Source organism: Phascolarctos cinereus, unplaced genomic scaffold, assembly GCF_003287225.1.
Source record: "Phascolarctos cinereus isolate Bilbo 61053 unplaced genomic scaffold, phaCin_HiC Scaffold_726;HRSCAF=1367, whole genome shotgun sequence".
Taxonomy (NCBI): Eukaryota; Metazoa; Chordata; class Mammalia; order Diprotodontia; family Phascolarctidae; genus Phascolarctos; species Phascolarctos cinereus.
The window spans coordinates 396294815-396314915 of NW_027556098.1; the positions used below are offsets into that span (position 1 = coordinate 396294815).

At 44.4% G+C, this 20101-nt stretch overlaps 1 protein-coding gene across 9 annotated transcripts in view; it reads right to left on the bottom strand.

Moving 5' to 3' along the window:
- Positions 1 to 20101, bottom strand: part of KCNAB2 (potassium voltage-gated channel subfamily A regulatory beta subunit 2) — a 196394-nt gene that overhangs the window by 39638 nt on the left and 136655 nt on the right. For all 9 annotated transcript variants that reach the window (XM_020975281.2, XM_020975266.2, XM_020975276.2 and 6 more), the window contains 3 exons: positions 10764 to 10807; positions 9681 to 9718; positions 2440 to 2519 (listed from right to left, as the gene is read on the bottom strand). In XM_020975281.2, coding sequence (XP_020830940.1) covers positions 2440 to 2519; positions 9681 to 9718; positions 10764 to 10807 — 162 coding nt within the window. The remainder of the gene's footprint in view (positions 1 to 2439; positions 2520 to 9680; positions 9719 to 10763; positions 10808 to 20101) is intronic.

Genomic DNA, 20101 nt, shown 5'->3' on the forward strand with positions numbered 1-20101 from the left:
TACAACAGGACTTTCAGTTCCCTGTTTCTCGAAGCTATGGCCCTCCTAATGCAGACCAAGAGGGCATCTGCTTCTTTGGCTTTTGCACCCCGTTGCACTGACAGCAAGCTCATATTAAGCTTCATGTCCTGGATTCACTTCAGAGTTAACTCAAACAAACATTTATTAAGCACCTACTATGTGCCAGGCAGGGTGCCACTGATTAAGTACCTACTATGTGCCAGGCAGTGTGCTGAGCGCTGGGGATACTAAAGGAGGCAAATGGCAGTTCCTACCTTGGGGAGCTCACAATCTAATGAACAACTTCCCAGCCAGGCCTCTGCCATCTTGACCTTGTGAAGCTGATTTTTTGTACCTTAGTGCAAGACTTTACATTTATCCCCTCTGGGTTTCCCCTTATTAAATCCGGCTTGGGGCTCTTGTCAGACAAGATCCCTTTGGATCCTGACTTGGTCATACACTGTGTTAGCTATCCCTCTTAGCTTGGGGTCATCTAAAAATACTTTGAGTATGCCATCTGTTCCTTTAGCTAAGTCTCTGATGCAACTGTTATGCAGCCCAGGGTCAAGCACAAATCTCTCCATTGAAGACCGGTCATGGCCACGTCAAACCATTAACAATTGCTCTGTGTGCAGCCAATTACCCAGTTCTGAATCCATCCAATTACATTAGATGGCATGGTCCACACCTCTCTGTCTCCATAGACACTTAATGACTGCTTATTGGCTGATTGATTCTGTCAGAAAAGGAAATGAGGAGAGCCTGGCATGACCTGTCCTTAATCAGGCCCTGCTGGCCCTCTGTAATCACTGCTGCCCTTTCTAGATGTTTGCCAACCATCTCTTTAACAATCCTTTCTAGGATTTTCCCGGGAGTTGAAGTCAAAGCCATTGACCTTTAACTAGTAGACCCTCTGTTCTTCTCCTTCTGGAAAGCTGGAATACTTATCCTCTTCCAATTTCATGGTATCTCTCCCTTTTTCCATGAGCTTTCATACGTCACTGACAACAGCCTAGGCAGTCACAGCCCCTGGCTCTTTCAGGACCCCAGGATGTAGTTTGCCTGGGCTGGGTGATTTGACTTTATCAAGGGCAGTGAGGGGGCTATTATCCCATCTACCCCAAAGAAAGATCCCATCCTTTCTCTGATCCTATTTTTTCCCAGCTTAACTAAACAACCCCCTTTTTGTTGTCCTTAATTTCCCTGGCCAGCCCTGGTCCATTCTGAGATTGAGTATCCCAGACACTGTGGCATAAACGTGCTACATTTGCGTTCAATCTCTCTCAATCTGGCATTGCCCTGTCTTCTGAACATTTCTTTTTAAAATCTAAGATGGTTGGTGAGTTCTCTGGGCATCCACATATGTCTCTTCTTACAACTCCTATTTTTCCCTCTTCCTTGGAACGGTTTCCCCTTCTGTCTTCAGGATTTCATTCTTGAGCATGTCTTATCCTTCCTGATCTGACTTTCCCTGTAACATTTTGGTCCATGGCACCCACCAATATTTCCTCCATACTCCCTGAAATATCCTTTTCCAAAAGCTAGGTTGCATATCAGATTATGTCCAGATTTCTTCCCCTCCCACATTCTCTTGTATGGGCTGGTAACATCCCCCCAGGGTTTCTATCATTTCTACCCCAGAAAACAAGTTCCTCCCTGTTTGTGAGAATAAGATCCATGACAGAGTTTCTCCTTGTTGGTTTCTCTGCTTTTCGGAGGATGAAGGCATCACTAAGCAAGGCAAGTGAAGAAGTTCTTATAAGCTCTAGCAGATATCTGGATAGCTGAAGTACCCCACCACCAACATGTCATGCCTCTGTGGCAGGCCCGTCATCTGCTTCCCAAATGCCTCATCCATCTCTACCTTCTGTCCAGGTGGTCTGTAGTCAACTCCAGTGACAAGCATTGCCATTCTTTCAGTAATGCTTCTCCCTTCTGCCTCAACTACACTCCTTCTACAAAGCAATTTAAAGTAAAAAAAAAAATTGGATGGGAAGCATGTTTATGACAATTCTTGGATCCATGGTGGCCAGCCAGCTACAGTTCATCTATGCAGTCTTAGTAGGGTGCTGGCGCCAGCTTGTACCTTAGTCAATGCTCAGTGTGGGCATATTATACCTCAGAAATTGGCAAATAATACAACGGTTTGATTTATTGTTTGGTCGATTGTCTAGATTTAAAAAAGTGATGGAGAAAAGGTTAACATGAAGGTTAAACTTTAAAATGTGTTCTGTGCACACTGTGCCATTCCCCCCCTGGAAAGCTGGTTGTTAAATATTTACCAGCACACCCTTTCACGGTCCCCTATTAATTATCCTTAGAAAAATTAGCAAAAATAGCTATAGCAAAAATTAGCATGAGCTTCCTGGTCCTGATAGATTCCTAAGGAAGGGTTGTATAGAGAAAGTATAAGGGAAGGAATATAAAAAGCACACTTACTTTCCAGCAGCATAGACTTCGGCTGTATCAAACAGGTTGATTCCATTGTCATAAGCCAGGGTCATCAGCTGCTCTGCCATCTGAAAGGAGAGGAGTGGAGGTCATAACAGAAGAAGCTGGTCCTGATACCTCTAAAGTTCCAGGAGACTCTCAGGCAGAAACCATTTGTTACAGTTGATTGATTTAGAGCTGAAAGGAACCTCAGAGACAATCTAGCCTGACCCCCCCCCTTCCCCCTGCTTTTTACTGAGAAAGAAACTGAGGCCTAGAGGGGAAGTGACTTGTCCAAGATCATAAAGCTAATAAACGGGCAGATTGGAAATCAGGTCCTACCTATGGGCCAGAGGTCAGTGATCTGTCCAGTGATCCACACTGCTTCAATGCTCAGATGTAATTCACTGATTTGAGTTGGGCCCTCAGTTTGGCAAATGCATTTGCCAATATCTCAAGGCAGGAAAGATATAGGATGTCAGGTCTACTACATGCACTTTATAAGTAAACTCACCCATAGTGTATAGTGCTTATTAAAAATACATCAATGGGCTCTTCAGATTTTAAAGGGCTGCATACAAAGGTCAGTTATTATTATTATTATTATTATCATTATCATCATCATCATCGTCGTCGTTGTCTGCATCCTCTTTATCTCTCTCCATCAGTCCACTTTCTCATCTTGTGTGATTCTTGGCCGCATTCTCCCATGAATCCTCCAAAGAAGGCTGCAGGCATAATGTATTGGAGGGCTTCTTCTAGATCATTTTTTAAAACATTCCCTGGGTTCTGGCACAGGTCTTGGGCTGTCTATCAGTTCACTCTTTTTTCATTTTTTTTAATTTTAATTTTTAGGCAATTGGGGTTAAATGACTTGCCCAGGGTCACACAGCTAGTAAGTGTCAAGTGTTTAGTCTGAGGCTGGATTTGAACTGAGGTCCTCCTGACTTCAGGGCTGGTGTTCTACCCACTGCACCACCTAGCTGCCCCTATCAGTTTACTATCGGTCTTGTTACATGGCTGGTCCGCCTTTCTTTTCCAATTTTTCATAACACTAATGCCGTATCCTGTACTTTTAATGGCCACAGATTACAACTTTTACAGAGAAGGAAGGTCACAAAGACTTAGAGGAGGTTGATCAGTCAGTGAACAAGCATTTATTGAGCAGTCGCTCTGCTATGTGCTGGGGATACAGAGAGAGACAGAAAATCCTTTCTCTGCCCGGAAGGAGTTCACATGCTAATGAGGGAGTCAACATGTAAAAAAGCAGGCACTGACAAGATATATTCAGACTAGATGGAAGGTGGTGGAGGCTAAGACTCCTGAAGAAGGCAGGCCCTGGGCTGTCTCGAAGGAAGCCAGAGGGACTGGAGGAGGTGGGAGGGGCAGGGCATTCCAGGAATGGGCAATGGCCACTACAAATGCATGGAGTTCAGAGGTGGCCTGTCCTACGCAGGCAATCTATTAAGCACCTACTACGTGCCAGTTAATGTGCTGAGCACTGGGAACAGCAATTGCAACACTGTCACTGGACTGTAGAGCAGGCAGAAGGGTGCCAAGCATGCAGAGTCTGGAAAGATAGGACGTGGCTGGATCATGAAGGGCTTTGAACGAGAAATGAGATGAGGTCCCAGCAAAGAGATTCTCAGAACAGGGAACTGGGGAAAAAAGAAGAAACCGGGTTGGCTCCTGGGAAAGATGCCCAACAAGTTACCCGTCTTGGCCAGACAGCCCTTTCGCCAGGTTCATGCTGGGTATGGGTCAGCATGATGCATTTAATTTTCATGGAAGCAAATATGTCACCTATCTCCAATTCCAAGACAGGATCCATCTTGCCTAAGTTAAATCAAGGCAGCCAAAATCATTCTCTCTGCTGGAATCTGAGCCGTGACTTGGAAGGTCTCTGGGGGTGCAAAAGGATCCCTTCTCTCCAGCCCTTGTGAATCCTTTCTTTTCCATTAAGGGTAAGGATGCAAGTAGGCAGCTAATGGTAAAACTATAGGGAGATAGTGTCAGATATCAGTGTATCTGATTGATGAAAGAGAGCTGATTTAATTCAATTCAGTTCAATTTAATACGCACCTGTGCTATGCTCACTCTGGGGATACAAAGAAAGCTATAATACTGGTCTACTGCCATGGAGTTTACGCTTTAATGAAGGCAAGGACAAGACCTCCAAAAGTGTGACACACAGGGAAGGGAGGTAAGTGCCCAGGGACAGTCTGAGCAAGATGCCATGAGAAATTCGAGGATGGTAAGATTGTGTAGGGGCAGGGGATGGGGTCAGGGACAGCTTCAGCAAGAGGTGGTACCTGAATTGGGCCCGGCAGGAAGACAGTGACCGTAGCACTTCAAGAGATGGGGGGATGAAGGGAAAGTTCATTCTAGGCAGGGGGAATGGCATAATAAACCAAGGCCTCGACATAGGACAAGAACGGGGGGCCAAGAGCAGGGCTGTGCCGCGGAATATGCGTGACAGCATATGAGTTAAGGCCAGGTGGTTTGCGGTGCAGGGTGCCTGGTATGTAGTTGGCATTTAATAAATGCTTGCTCATTGATCGACTGCTTAAGAGAAGATTGTGGCTGGCCTTGGATGGCAGTCAGGAGTTTATATTTAATTTGGCAAGAGAGTGATGTAGTCCTAGGGATGTGTCAGGAAGATGATTACTTCAGTCATCTGGGCAAGAATTATAGAATGTCAGAGCTGGAAGGGCCTAAAAAGATAATTTAGTCTAAACTTACCCTTGTTTTGCAGATGAAGCTGAGGTGAGGGGTCAACTCAGTTTAATCAATAAGCACTTATTAAGGAAAGAAAACAAGCATTCATTAAGCACCTACTATGTGCCAGGCACTGAGCTGTGTTTTTTACAACTATTATCTCATTTGATTCTCACAACAACTTTGAGAAATGGGTGCTGTTAGTATTCCCATTTTACAGTTGAGTAAACTGAGGTACAAGGAGATGAAGTGACTTGCTCAGGGTCACGCAGTGAAAAATCAAACACAGAATCTTGATCCTCATGCAACAGTTTGTGACATGCTGAGATATGATAGACATTGAAAAAAAGTGGGATTGCTTTGGCTCAGCTTTGTTACACATGGATATGTGAATCACTTGCAGTGTATAAAAGGTCCAATGTTCTGACAAAGGACCACGAAAATGTTGCTTGTTATATGTGTCTGAATAAGGATTTGAGCTCAGGTCTTCCTGACTCCAGGCCCAGCGCTCTATTCACTGTACTTCTAGGCTGCCTTCTAGGAACAGGCTGCTCAATAGGGCTACTATGTGCCCAGGGTCATTGTGGACTTGAACTCAGGTCTTTGACTCCAAATCCCTAGATCCATTCTGCAAAAGGAGCGGTGGGCCCAGACAGGGGTGGGTTCAATGGGCAAGAGCTACTGCAGAGGTGGAAATGTCAGGACAGCCTCCAAATGATTTACGGTTGGAATGTGTTGTCTGGGATTGAAACATCAGCTCGGCCTTCCCAGTTCTATTGAGCTTAGGGTGTGCCTTGAGCCTTCGGTGACTAGAAGAGAGGTTATCAGGAAATGTGCTTGGGGGCAGGGGAAGCTAGCCTGAAATTAAAAAACACCCGCCACAGATCATCCACTCAGATCCCTCCCTGCTCCTGTCAGCCTGTTTCCCTCCCTGCTCCAGGCTGCTCTCATTCCTGCCTCCCAGGTTTTGGCTGTATTGGGGGCCCTCTCGGGATGCATTCCCCTGTCACCTTTGCCATGTTAAACCTAAGAGATGGGGGCAGGACCTGTGGGGAACTCCCAGGTGAGGAAACTCCTTCCCTCAACACAGTCTGGTACCTTCTTCCTGGCTTAGAGATCTGCCTGAGGCAGTGAGAAGGAAGTGACTTGTCTAGGGTCACGCAGTCAGTATGGCATTGGAAGTAGGACTCTTGTCTCAGAGGCCTGCTCTCTCCCCACTACATCACACTGCCTCTACACTTAAAGACCCACCTTAAATTCTACCTTGTTGTTTAAGTCTCCCCAGACTCTCCTATTCCAAAGTGATCTTTCCCTCCTTGGAACTCCCCTAGGTCTTGTGGCTGTTCAATTTAATAATGACGATTATTTATATGGCACCTACTATGTGCCAGGCATTGTGCTAAGAACTTTACAGTTATTATTTCATTTGATACTCACAACAACCCCACTTTATAGATGAAGAAATTGAGGCAAAGTAACCTGCCCAGGTTCACTTAGCTTGTGTCTGAAGTTGGATTTGAACTCAGGTCTTCCTGATTCCAGGTCTGAGTCTCTACAGTGCCAGCACATAGTACATAATCATGGAAGGCCTTACATCTCTCCAATTGCTTCATGTCAGTAAGCTCTCTGAGGGCAGGTGCTATGGCTTCCATTTCCTTCATATCCCTATAGCTGTAGAGGCGAACATGGAGCTGGGCAGACATGAGGACTCTCTAACCAGAAGGGAGCTCAGAGGCCGTTCAACTCACCAAGCACCTGACTCAGCACCTCCTCTAGGACATCCCTAACAGGTGTTCCCTTGAAGTTGTCCAGGAAGGAGGAAGCTCCCTCCCCCCATCCCAAGGCAGCCCGTTCCATTTTGGAATAGTTTTAATTGCTAGGAAGTTTCTCCTGACTCCAGGCCTAAATCTATTTCGTTACAACTTCTCCCCATTGTAACTAGTCTGGGGTCAAGAGGAACCAGTCTCATCTCTCTTCCATGGGATGGTCCTTCAAATACCTGACCATGGCTATCAGATGAGTCTTCTCTTCTCCTGGCTAAACATCCCCAATTCTTTCAACCACTTCTTCACGATGAAGTCAGGACTTTCCACCAGCTAGACCCTCTCCTCTGGGTACCCTCCAGCTTACAGAGGTCCTCTCTGAAATATGGAACCTAGTACTGAAGACAGATCTTCAGAAAGGACCTATTAAGAGCAGAGGGTGACAGGAATGGTCCTGAGCACATATGAAGTATTCACTAAATTCTCTTTAAGTGAGAAGGGCACAGATAATACAGAAGATGGGGCCATGTGTCACCCATCACTACTGACAGAGCCCCATTCGTCTACCAGTATATAATAAGAGGCTGTTAACTGGTTCATGGAAACAAGATAAATTATGTCTATGGTAACCAGTTTGGCAATTAAAAAAAAATTTACTTATGTAAATTATTCTTAGTGAACTCATGCTAACTTCTAATGATTGCTGCTTTCTTTTCCAAACATTCACAAACCAGATAGTTTCATTGGTAAAATAAAATAATTCCTGGGGTTGCCAGCCTAATGACATCACAATTCTTTAAAATATTGTTTCTCCCTTAGATATTCAGTCCTGAAACCATCAGAGAGCCAGAAGAGAATCTTTACAGTCATCTGGTCTAAAACCCATTTGATTGAGGAACTCTTATCTATAAGACGTTTGACAAGTGATCACCTGGCCTTGGGTCAAAGGCCTTCACTGATGAGGAACTCACTGATGACCGGGCCAGTCCCTTCCATTTTTGGGTCACTCTCCTTTTGTTTCGGTCTTTATAGAGCTTCTCACTGGATTTTAGCTCTCTCAACTAGGGCCATGCAGAAGCAATATCCTGTGAATTGCTCACACATGGCACAAATTACTAGCTACATAGCTAAACGAACAAATCAAATTAAATTAACAAGTTAAATCTTTAAAAAAGTAACTGATTCTGTTTTCATATAGATTCCCCTCAAAGAAGTCACGAACTGAGCAATTTTTGCAAATAAGAAATTCTTGGATGAATTCACTTATTAAATTTGAAACTAAAGTCTACCATCCATATTTTCAGGATGTACACTCCCCTCCCTCCAAGAAAAAATATGCAATTTTTTGGATATATTGCTGCATATATTTTTAAAAAAATAAGAAAGGCAGGGTGGGGCAGCTTTGGGATCAGGAAGACCAGAGTTCATGACCTGCTTCTGATACCAACTATAGGTATAATCAAGGCAAAGACACCTCTCAGTACTTAACGCAATTCTCTTAAAACCATAAATCAGATTTAGGAGGGAATTTACATGTTAGGAGCCCCCCAGCCTGATAAAGTCATAGGTATGGATAAATTTTTTTTCAGAAACACAGAGAATTCTTGTTTTTTTCTTATGTTCATCTTTAACCCAAAAACTCAGTACTGGAAGAAGAAATGAAACTTGACAAATGCATCTGGATTCAAGATAAATGCCCAAGCAGAGTAATGAGGAGTTTATAAATAGGAATGCTATTTATGCAGTCCTAGTTGGATCTGTGAGGTGAAGAGTCTGAATGTCTGAAATGACCTTACGAATGCTGGAGGGTTGCTACAGGCAGCTAGATAGAACACTGGGCCTGGAGTCAAGAAGGCCCGAGTTCAAATTCAGCCTCAAACACTTACAGGAAAGTAACTTAATTTCTGTCTGCCTCAGTTTCCTGATCTGTAAAACATCCACCTCCCAAGTTGTCGTGAGTATCCAAATGAGATAATATTTGTAAAGCACTTAGCACAATGCCTGGCATGCAGTGGGTGCTTAATAAATGCTTATTCTCAGGGGCAGCTAAGTGGCACAGTGGATAGAGCACCGGCCCTGAAGTCAGGAGGACCTGTGTTCAAATGCGGCCTCAGACCAAACACTTGACACTAGCTGTGTGTCCCTGGGCAAGTCACTTAACCCCAATTGCCTTAAAAAAGAAAAAAAAAGTTTCAAAAGAAATCCTTATTCTCCTCCCTAGAGGTATTAGGTTGCGAGATAGACACAGGTAACAGGAATAAGGAAAATCATATTCAGTTCTGCTAGGTGTTAGATCCCTAACAAAGATTAAAAAATAAACAAAACCCCCATTCAAAACACAATCCCTGTCCTCAGGAAGCTTACATTCTACTAGGTGTGGGTGTGGAAGATGGTGGGAAGAGTATCAGATTTGGAATCAGAGAGCTTCGATTCAAATTCTGCCTAATTGTGAGTCCTGGACAAGTCTTTATCTCCCCGGGCCTCAGTTTCCTCATCTGTAAAATGAGGGAGGTAGGCTAGACAGCCTCTGAGGTCCCACCCAGCTTCAAATCCATGAGCCCATGTACACATGTGAATAAATATAAAGCCAAATTACAGTCATTTCAGCGGGAAGGAAGTGGGGGAGGAGGAAAGGCGCATGAACTGGGCCCTCAAGGGAGCATGGGATTCTAAGACGGAAGGGACAGCCCTCTGAGGATGCAGGGCAGGCTGTGGAAGGGCAGGAAGGTAGGAGCAAAGGGGACCCCAGAAGCAGAAAAATACCCTTACCTCATCGGTGACCTGGCCTCCAAAGGTCACCCACGTTCCTGCAAAGGACAGAAACACACACATTAGCGCTCCTGAGCTGGCAAGTGATTGGGATGGTGTCTGGTGGTCCTCCTTGGCCCTGGAGTCTTTCTTTGCTCTGAGCACGGAAAGCCCATGATTCAGGGCTCATCTGTGCTCATGCACATGAGAAGTTTTGGTGCTAAGTGGGTTCTCTCTACCCTTAGAGACCCCCAGACTGATATGAGACCGAGAATCAGTGATCCACAGAATACACAAAAGACTCTGAATTCTCTGTGGGACTGGTCACAGAGATAGGCTGCAATGTACTGTAATACGAGGGGATGCCAGGCCACCTTTCCAAATACCAAGAAGAGCCCATAGGCTCACTCATTCTACAGGAGGGGGTGGGTGTGGGCATGGCAGAAAGAGGAACAGGATTTAAGAGCCCCCAGAGGTTTTCAAATTCAACTTGTATCTGAAGGAGGACCACCCCCCACCCCACAACATCCATTAATAAGGGTGTCACCCAGCCTTTGTTTGAAGACTTCCGGGGGCAGAAACTTATCATCACCTCGTGAGGAAATCTCCTGATAGCTCTGTGTGTGTGTGTGTGTGTGTGTGTGTGTGTGTGTGTGTGTGTGTGTGTGCGTGCGTGAAGATGATGGGAGGGTGTTATGGTGAAGGTCTAGACAGTGTGAAGGTCAGAGAAAGGGGTCTCAGATGCAAGAAAGAGAACACTGCTTTTCATTGGGCCAAATCTTGTTATTTGGAGGAAGGATGATATTTCCGCCGAGGAAACGCTGATGAGAGGGTCTTTTGCTTTCTGGAGGGAACGGGGGCCCTTTGGACGATGGCCAGACTCCCTCCTCCGAGTCCCAAATGCAAACAACCAGCAGAAGATATCTCTGTGCTCAGCTCAGAAGGGCTCTGCTGTCATGGCAACTGAGGAGCCCTGGGTTTGGTGCCTTGACCTCCCAGGTGGCCAGAGAGTCAAGCTGCCTCCTGCAGCAGAAAGGGTCCCCTCCCCCGGCCAGACATCCCTGGACACAGCACTAAGCCTGAACCTGGGGAGAGGCAACTTACCGAGACCCAGGCAGGAGACGCGCAATCCGGACTTCCCCAGATTCCTGCAAAGTAAACGTTTTGTGTTAGTCCTTGTCCATGGAGGACTCGGGCATCATTACACTTGCCACCATTATGAACACAGGACAATGCCAACAGTAACGCATGGCAGGTGTAAGCTCTGAGAGGGTGACAGAGAGCTGGGGGCTAAACTCTGAGGCCCTTAAAGTATTGCAGTAATACGGACTCTTATTATTGCCATTATTCATCTAGTCTACTTAATAGATTCATAGGATGAGAGACCTAGGCTTGGAGAGGCCAGGTAGGCCAACCCCCACCCGGCATTTTACAGATGAGGAAACTGAGGTCCAGGGTGATGAATTTTCTTTTTCTTTTTTTTTTTAGATTATTGGACAAAAGATCCAGAGCTAGAAGGGATCTCAGAGACCATTAAGTTGAATACTTTCATTTCATAGATGAGGAAATTGAGTTTTAGAAAGATGAGTGACTTGTCCAAGGCCACACAGCAAGTGAGAGGTGGAGCTGGCATTTGAACCCAGGGACTATGACTCCAAATTCAGCACTCCTTTAACTACACTGTCCTGCAATGATGAGGATGATGATGATGGTGATGATGATGGTGATGATGGTGATGATGATGGTGATGATGGTGATAATGATGATGGTGATGATGATGACAATGTGTTGGAGCAGGGATTCCGACTTTGGACCCCTCGACTCTAAACCCAGTGGTCTTTACGCTATATACTGATTACCTTGGCTACTCAGTCTGCCTATTATTGTTACAGTGATGGGTCTTTAAGACCACCTTAGCTTGGGCCATCAAGAGAGAACCTCCCTAGACCTTTGTCCACGATTTCACTCATTTTCACAGCTCACCAATTAAGATGGGGAGTAGTAGTGATTAGACCCATTTTTACAGATGGGAAAACAGGCTCGGAGAAAGGAAGCAATTTAGAGAATGAGGCAACAGCTGAGCCACGTTGTCCCTCACTCTGGGTCTCATCCCTGTTTTGTGAGGGCCGTGCCACCCCCTGACTAGTTGGTCATTTCTGTTCCCAGATGGAGGAGGCTGACGCTGAAGGTGCGGAAGTAATTTGGGCTGTGGGTGCATCCGTCTGTGCACCAGGCTGAAGTCATGGGCCTGGGATGTAATTTGCAGCCAGGGCCTTGATGGCAGAGTGAGCTGGAGAACCTCAGACATCCACTTCACCTTCAGGTCGGAAGTAGGAAAAACTAGTCTTAATTCGGCAGAACAGGAGTGAGAGACAGCTGCTGTAGGCTGCCCTGGGCTGTGTCAGGGGCTCTCCCGGCTTCCTGTGTTTTCTGAAGGATGCTCAGTGGCCTGGGCTCATCCAGATTAGACAGACACAACCCACATGTTCTGCTGCACTTCTGGCTGTGGCAGTTATTAATAGCCTTCAAGAGGTACCCTAATAATAACAATATTTATATATCATATATTTATAAATACATACTTTATATATTTATATTATTACTATGTGCCAGGTACTGTGCTAAGCACTTTACAATTAATCTCATCTGATTCTCACAACAACCCTGGGAGGTAGGTGCTGTTCATATCCCCAGTTCACAGATGAGGAAACTGAGGCAGACAGAGGCTAAGTAAATGCCCAAGGCAACATAGCTAGTATGTGTCTATGGCTGGATTTGAACTCAAGTCTTTCTGACTCCAGGCCCTATGCTCTACCCCGGGGTCACCTGGCTGCCCCAAATCTCCTTCCCAGGAACCATGTTCCCATAGCCCCCTCTCAAGGTTACCAGGCAACAGCAGGAAGCTGGACCAGGAGATCACCACCCACACGGTTCTTTTTTTGTGCTTACTGGACACCAGTACTACTAGCAGTCTAGGGTGGTCTGAAGACACCAAGGAAGCCCAAGGGAAGAACAAATGGATGGGAGTTGGAAGACCCCGGTTTGAATCCCGATTCAGTCACTTCCAACTTGTGTGATCTTGGCTTCTCTGGATTCCACAGCTGGGCCCAAATCCCACTTTCTGCAGTTCCTTCTCCATTCTGCCCTGCCCTGCTCCTCTCTCCTCCTTTGTCCTCTGAGAGATTCCTGCCTTGCCTCCCAGGGTTGTTATGAGAATAAAAGAAGACAAATCCCATGAAAGCCCTTCGGAAAGTGTCCAACGTGCTATAGAAATGTAAGGCATGAGAAAAGCGGGCTGGCTGCCTCCTCTCTACCTTCCCAATGGAAGCCAATCTGCCTAATAGTTTCTTAAGGACTTATATGGGCAGGATTCTTCATTAAACAAGATTGGGGCCTCAGTGGGTGCCTCTACTGGCAGAAGGTACTGTGAGCTGTTCAAAGGGCCAGGGAGCAGAAGAATACAGACTTGGAGAGGGGTTTCTCCCCATAAGGAAAAACACCATCTGAAAAAAAATCGTGTAGGTTTTGACACACCACATCTATAGATGAAGAGGGAGGAGGGAACTCTGGGTCTATAATGGCTTTTTTTTTTAATACAGCAAAATGATGCATATCAACATATCTAGAGCCAGCTGGTCTGAACAGGAGCGTTTAATTGTGATTTTTCTTAACTATGACTAGAAAAAAAAACCAAACCCCACCACAGCCTCACACCTGGGCTGAAACACTGGGTCTGGGCAACGCACATTCAGCATTCCTTTTTGCTTGGCTGTGTCATTCACTGCCGTAGGGAATCAGGACTGGGCTCTGATCACTGAGGGGACCAGTGGAGGCTTTGAGCTGCATGACAAGCTAAGTCCCCATGTCCTCAGGGGTGCTGAGGAAGACTCCTCGGTCACTGATCCTGGGAGAGCCACTTCTCACTGGGAGGTGAGAAGATGTCAGGGCTGGAGGGGACCTCCCAAGTCATCTAAAGCCATCCCCTCATTTTCCAGAGCCCCCCCCAGAGAGGGCACTGCCATCTATCTGGGCACGCTGGAGCACAACCTCAGCATCATCCTCAGTCCCTCACTCTTCCTCATTGACAAGTCTTGCTGTTTCTACTGCTACAGTCTCTCCCATTTGCTACTTATGATACATGTGTGTCCTTGGGCAAATAAATCCTTCACCCCTCTGGGCCTCATTTTCTTCCTTTCTAAAGTGAGGGGGTTGGCTTGAATGACCCTGAGGTCACTTCTAGTTTTAGGTCTATGAGGCTATAAGTCACTTAGCCTTTCTCAGACTCAGTTTCCTCATCTGTAAAATAAGAGGCCTGGACTAGATGGGCTTGGAGGTCACTTTTCTCCACTCCCATAGCCCCACTCCTAGGTTAGGCCCCATCATCTCTTGGCTGGATTATGGCAGTAATCTCCTATTTGGTCCCTCTGCCTCAAGTGTCTACTGCCTCCCTGGGGACTGGTGTCTTCTCTCCCAGCTACTTTGTATTTATTTTGTATATATTTATATGTGTACACGTTGCCTCCCTGACATGTGTCCTCACATAATGTAAAGTCCTTGGGGGAAGGGGCTGCTTCATTTCTGTCTTTGGGTCTCCAGAGCTTGGCACACAGTAGTTGCTTGAGACATACTTGTCAATTGGTTGAGACTGAGCTGAGAGTGAGGGACATTAGGAATTGAGTCTAACCCTTTCATTTTACAAGTGAAGAAACTGATGTCCAGAGAACTTGTTTAAGGACAACAGAGTTGAGATTGGAACCCATTCAAGGTGACAGAGATGGAAGTGCCCTCCAAGGCCATCTAGTCAATCCTCCTTATTTTCCAGACAAGGAAACTGAGGCTGAGAAGGGCTAAGTGACTTACAGTATCATAGATCTGAAGTTAGACGTGACCTCTGAATCCAAATCTAGTCCATTTTACCAATAAGGAAAATGGGACCCAGATGGTTACGGTGACTTACTCACCCAAGGTCACAGAGCTAAAATTTGAATACTTGCATTCTGCCTTCAAATCCAAGACTCTTATCACTACATCATACTTAAAGAGATTCAGATAAACTATAATCCTTCCAGGATTATAGGCTGTCTGACTGCAATGATCACTAGTTTCTTTCTCTGTGTTTCTGTCTTCCTCCTTCTCCCCACCCCTTTATCTCTCTCTCTGTCTCTGTGTTGATTTGTGATTTCATTAGTATGGGCGGAGGCCTTGGGGGGGGGGGACTCCTTCCATTGGTGTGGTTTGGGAACCCATCTATAGCATAACTCATCTATAACATAACCCATCCATAACTACAACCCATCTATAGCATAACCCATGTATAACATAACTCACCCATAACCACAACCCATCTACAGCATAACCCATTCATAACTATAACCCATCTAGGGGCAGCTAGGTGGTACAGTGGATAGAGCACCGGGCCTTGAGTCAGGAGGACCTGAGTTCAAATCCAGCCTCAGACCAGACACTTGACATTTACTATCTCTGTGACCCTGGGCAAGTCACTTAACCCCAATTACCTCACCAAAAAAATAACAACCCTATAACCCAGATATAGCATAACCAGTCTATAACATACTGCATCTATAACATAACCCATCCATAACTGTAACCCATCTATAATTATAACTCTTAAAAGAGCTACCCAAGAGATGTTAGGTGAGTTGCCTATGGTCACAGAACCAGTATAGGTTAGACATAAGACCTGAACCCAGGCCTTCCTGATTCCATGACTGGCTCTCTATTCACTCACTCTGCTACGCTGCCTCACATCTTGCACATAGAGGTATTAATATTTTTTCACATGTATACATGTGCTGTTGAATTTAACCAAATACAAGTTTACTTAAAAGCATTACTAAGTTCAGTGCAACTTGCCTTTAACATCCATTTTCTCCATTGGTAGATACTAATAGTATAATTATCATCGGAGGTTCTGCAAAGTTTATTATTTTACAAAGAGGCCCTCATACTTAAAAAGGTTGAGGACTACTGTTTTAGGGCTTTCTCGGACAAGGTAGACAATTCCCAGACAATCAACTCAGAGGCAAACACATAGAGTACAGATTCAGAATTAAAACAAAACATTTCAGATAGTTAAAAGTAAAAGAGGTGAATCACCATGTGGTAGAAGAGGCCCTGGACCCACCATCTGAAGATCTGGGTTCAAATGTTGGCCTTGTTCCTTATTATCTATGAGAGGCTAGGCAAGAGTTTTTTTTTAAGCCACTTTGAACCCCAGCTCAAAAGGAAAGATCTTTAAGGTCCCTTCCAGTTCTATAACCTATGACAAACAAAAATTCTGGATTAAATAGCATCTGCAGCAAACCATACTAAGTGTCTTCATCAGTGACCCACAAAAGATTTTATATATATCTATATATAATCTTTCTCACCCTCTATATACATAGAGAGCATGCTATATATAAAAAATCATATATATATATATATATAAACTTTCACTTCCATTTACTTTAATCCTTTAGAGTTACATGGTACTTTTATATCCACTGTCTTACTGAGCCTTATACCTGGTAGGCATCATTATCTCCATTAAAAAAAACCCAACTCTATTTTTTGTTATTCTGAACTTGACAAACACCAACAAACGCAGACATTTCCATATGCAAGAACAGAAAAGGAGAATTGTAAATGAAAAGGTAAATTTCTACTATTTAGCTTGTTCTTTTTAAAGTATAAATAAATTCATCATGTTCATTTCAAAGCTGTCCTTTTGCTTATGTCTCCCTTTGAACTTCCTTCTCTGCTGTTCTGTGCATTTTTTCCCCCCTGGAGAACACTCTTTATTTTGCTGCACGCAGGACTGACTCACAGCGGCCTATGGACAATCGGTATTAATCCTTGCCTTTTTAGTGAATCCCACCACCCTAAGGACCCACAAGGGCTTTCAGTCAGTGCTACTCTAAGCCTCTGGACTTCCCTAGAAGGGAAACAAACCTGGGGCTGATGGAAACAGGCAACCTGTCACATTCTGGTAAGTCCATCTTCCACCCCCACCAGGAGACTATAGAACCCTGCAATCTTCTAATACTATCCTAGTTGTCTGGGCTCCCTTCACCATCTGTGCATTTCAAAAAATATGCCTCAATGACCCTCTTTTCTTTCTTCTTCTGTTTTGGCTTCACTATTATTATTATTCCCTAATTTCTCTTTAAATCCCTTTCCCCCCAAAATTGAAAAAAGAAACATTCTCCTCATTGAAGAAAATGAAGTTATGAAAAGTGAAAGTCCTTGCTTGAGGTCACAGAGCAGGGCAATGACAGGACAAGGGCTTGGCTTTGAACTGAAGCCCTTCCAGGCCTCTGTCCCATTATTCTTTGCCTGACAGTCTCCTACAGTGACCATGCTTAGCAGTCTCAGGAAGCATGACTTTAAAGTTAATCATGCCTTCCAATTTCCTTCCTGTTCTTGTTTCACTAGCATGAGATGCAGCCCACCTTCATGAGATGGGTTTCTCGCATTTAAATCGAATGCAGGCAGGGTCTTGGGGTGTCTGGCTGCTACTTTGCTAGCTATCCGGAAGGATAACTGAACAAAAAACTGGGGCACGGCCTGATCCTATGATTGCTCCATTCAAGTTGTCTCTCCATTAAAATGATGTATTAGTCTTGCCATCAGCTGCCAGGCAGAAAGAGAAGGAACCAGAAGGGAAAGCTTATCCCTAGGCTGAAACCTTAAAGGAAGACTTTTTGCTGGAGAGGAAAAAATGTAGATCAACAAATTCTGGGGTAATCTGGACAGGGCCAGCTGACATACAGCTGCCTCCAAACTTTCAAAATGGGAAAGTTAAGTTTCCTGCCATTTTCTCCCTAATTAAAGCTTGGCATAATGATAAAGCAACTGATTGAAAGTCTTGAAAAGCAAACGTCCTCGGTCTTCATTAATTCTGCCTCAGATCTTTCCAGCAGCATGGAAAAAATAGCTAATGAGGACTCATTAGAATAACCTTTGGCCGGAGAAATCATTGGTGTGCATCGGGTAACCACTGAATATTTCACCACTGTTAAATATTTCACCTACGACCTGTATGATGGGTTTTAGTTCTTTGATATGTCGGAGATTCTTTTGATAAGGATGCAATTTCTTAAACTTTGGCAGTGCTGGGCAGATCACAGATAGCTTGCTGTGAAATGACAAGGCAGGGTGGTTTTAATAACCCTAAATAACTTATAAAATGGACTGGGGAATTTGGAAAGCAGTGCACCAACACTCCTGGGACCTGCTGGCCTCGAGACTGGGCAGAACAATCCGCCATTTTTTTTTTTTACTCTTACCTTTGGGAATCTGCATGTCTGGAGTTACCGCAGATGCTGCTAGGAGATTTTCCTTTCTAAATAACCATGATCTAAGGCTAAACGGAAGACTGCAGGCTGGAGATATTTAGGTCTAACTGGCCCATTGTGTAGACTCAGTAAATCTTAAACAACCATACCAGGTATTGACAGAACAGACCAGGAGGGGTAGGCATGCAGAGAGTGGCCATCTTTCTCTAGGTTCCAGCAGTGAGTGGCCACAATTATTAGGAACGCCAGTTTCTACCTTATGCTACTAATCTTCTCTGGACCACTAAGGATTCATGATCTCCTTGAAACCTAGCCATGCCATCATGAACAAGCAGCCTTGATGATCCCTGCTCCCCAGGCAGTGATGTGAATAATAGTACCTCACCTCTGTCTAGCACAAAGATTCTTAACCTGGGGTCCCTGAGTTTGGTTTTAAAAAATGTTTTGATAACTGCATTTCAATATAATTGGTTTCTTTTGTAATTCTATATGTTTTGTTTTGTGCATTTAAGAATAATAATTTGATGGGGCAGCTAGGTGGTGCAGTGGATAGAGCACCGGCCCTGAAGTCAGGAGGACCTGAGTTCAAATCCGGCCTCAGACCCAACACTTGACACTTACTAGCTGTGTGACCTTGGGCAAGTCACTTAACCCCAATTGCCTAAAAAAAAAAAGCCAAAAAAAAAAGAAGAATAATTTGAGAAGGGGCCCATGAACACTACAAGACTAAGGATAAGGAGCTTTTTATATTTTTCAAAGTTCTCTCTCACTGATTGTCTTACTCAGTAATCTTAAGGTTGGCCTAATGGTTATAGCCAGCAAATCTCCAAGCTGATGTATCAATAACAGTCCGTCTGTTGACCACACAAATCCTCTCCCAGGCTTCTATAAGAGAATTCCGCTTGTGTTACTCTTGCCAGTCATTGGTTAAGAATCGATGAAAAAGTATTTATTAAGTGCTTACTGTATGCCAAGAATAAAAGCTTTAATTAGGCCGATGAAAGTCTTTCTGTTAAATACCCCAACACCCTAGTTAGCTATGGATATTAAAAAAACAAACCTGTCATTTCCTTCAAATCTGAGACCACGGTTTCATGTGGTCTGTAGAGACTCTCAGCCTTGTGGACAAACGAGAAAGGGGCCTTTTGCTCTGAAAAATGATTAACTCTATTTTAAGATTCATCTTGAGTTACGCATATGAATCTAGAAATGATTCTTTTAAAAGGAGAAATGGATTTGCTTTTGAGGAACCTTATTTAATTCACAATTTCAAACCAATTGCATTAATCCCTCCATAAATTCTCTGGTTGACTGCAATATTATGTTATAGAAGATGGACCATCTTAGAGTTTCTTCTGATATTGTTAATGTCTGAGGAACGAAAAAAAAAGAAAAGCAGAGGTTTGCCTGTTTCCCACTTGAAAATAAAGTTTCACAAATGATAGAGCAGGAACTGGCAACTCAAATTTCTGGCCTAAAAACTGATGTGGACCAGGAGCACACCTGCAGGGAAAGGCTCCTACTTTCCATGGGGTGGATTGCTTTTGAAGCAATAATAATAGCATCTCACATCACTTTTGTAGCTTAATAAAGTCTATTCTTCCATGTGAGGTTAGCAGTATGAATCCTGGACTTGGCCTTGGTTCAGATCAATGTGGGAATCTTCTGGTGTGGAAATTCCCTACATTGATGCAAACTGGCCACTTTTCTGGAACTTTTGGGGCTTAGCGGAGTTCCTGGGAGGCAGTGAGATGTGCCATAGGTATGGCATGTGGGTATGTGCCATACTTCTGGCTATATATCTGGTATGCATCAGAGACAGGACTCAAGGCCAGGTCTATCTACCAGGTCATGCTGCCTCTCTGTATTAAGTATTACTGCCTCCATATTGCAGATGAGGAAACTGATGCACAGAGAAATTAAGGGAATTGTCTGTGGTCACACAGAGCGGAGACTTGAACCCAGGTTTGTAAACTGTACATCTGGTGCTCCTGCAATACCAGACTGCCTCACATAAAGTACACAGGCACCAAGAAGCATTGAAGCCCCAGGTCATATTACCTTGATTCCATCCCCAAAGGGCTACTTATGCAAACCCTACAACATCCCATTAGCCATCAAGCAGCAATCACATAGAAGGCA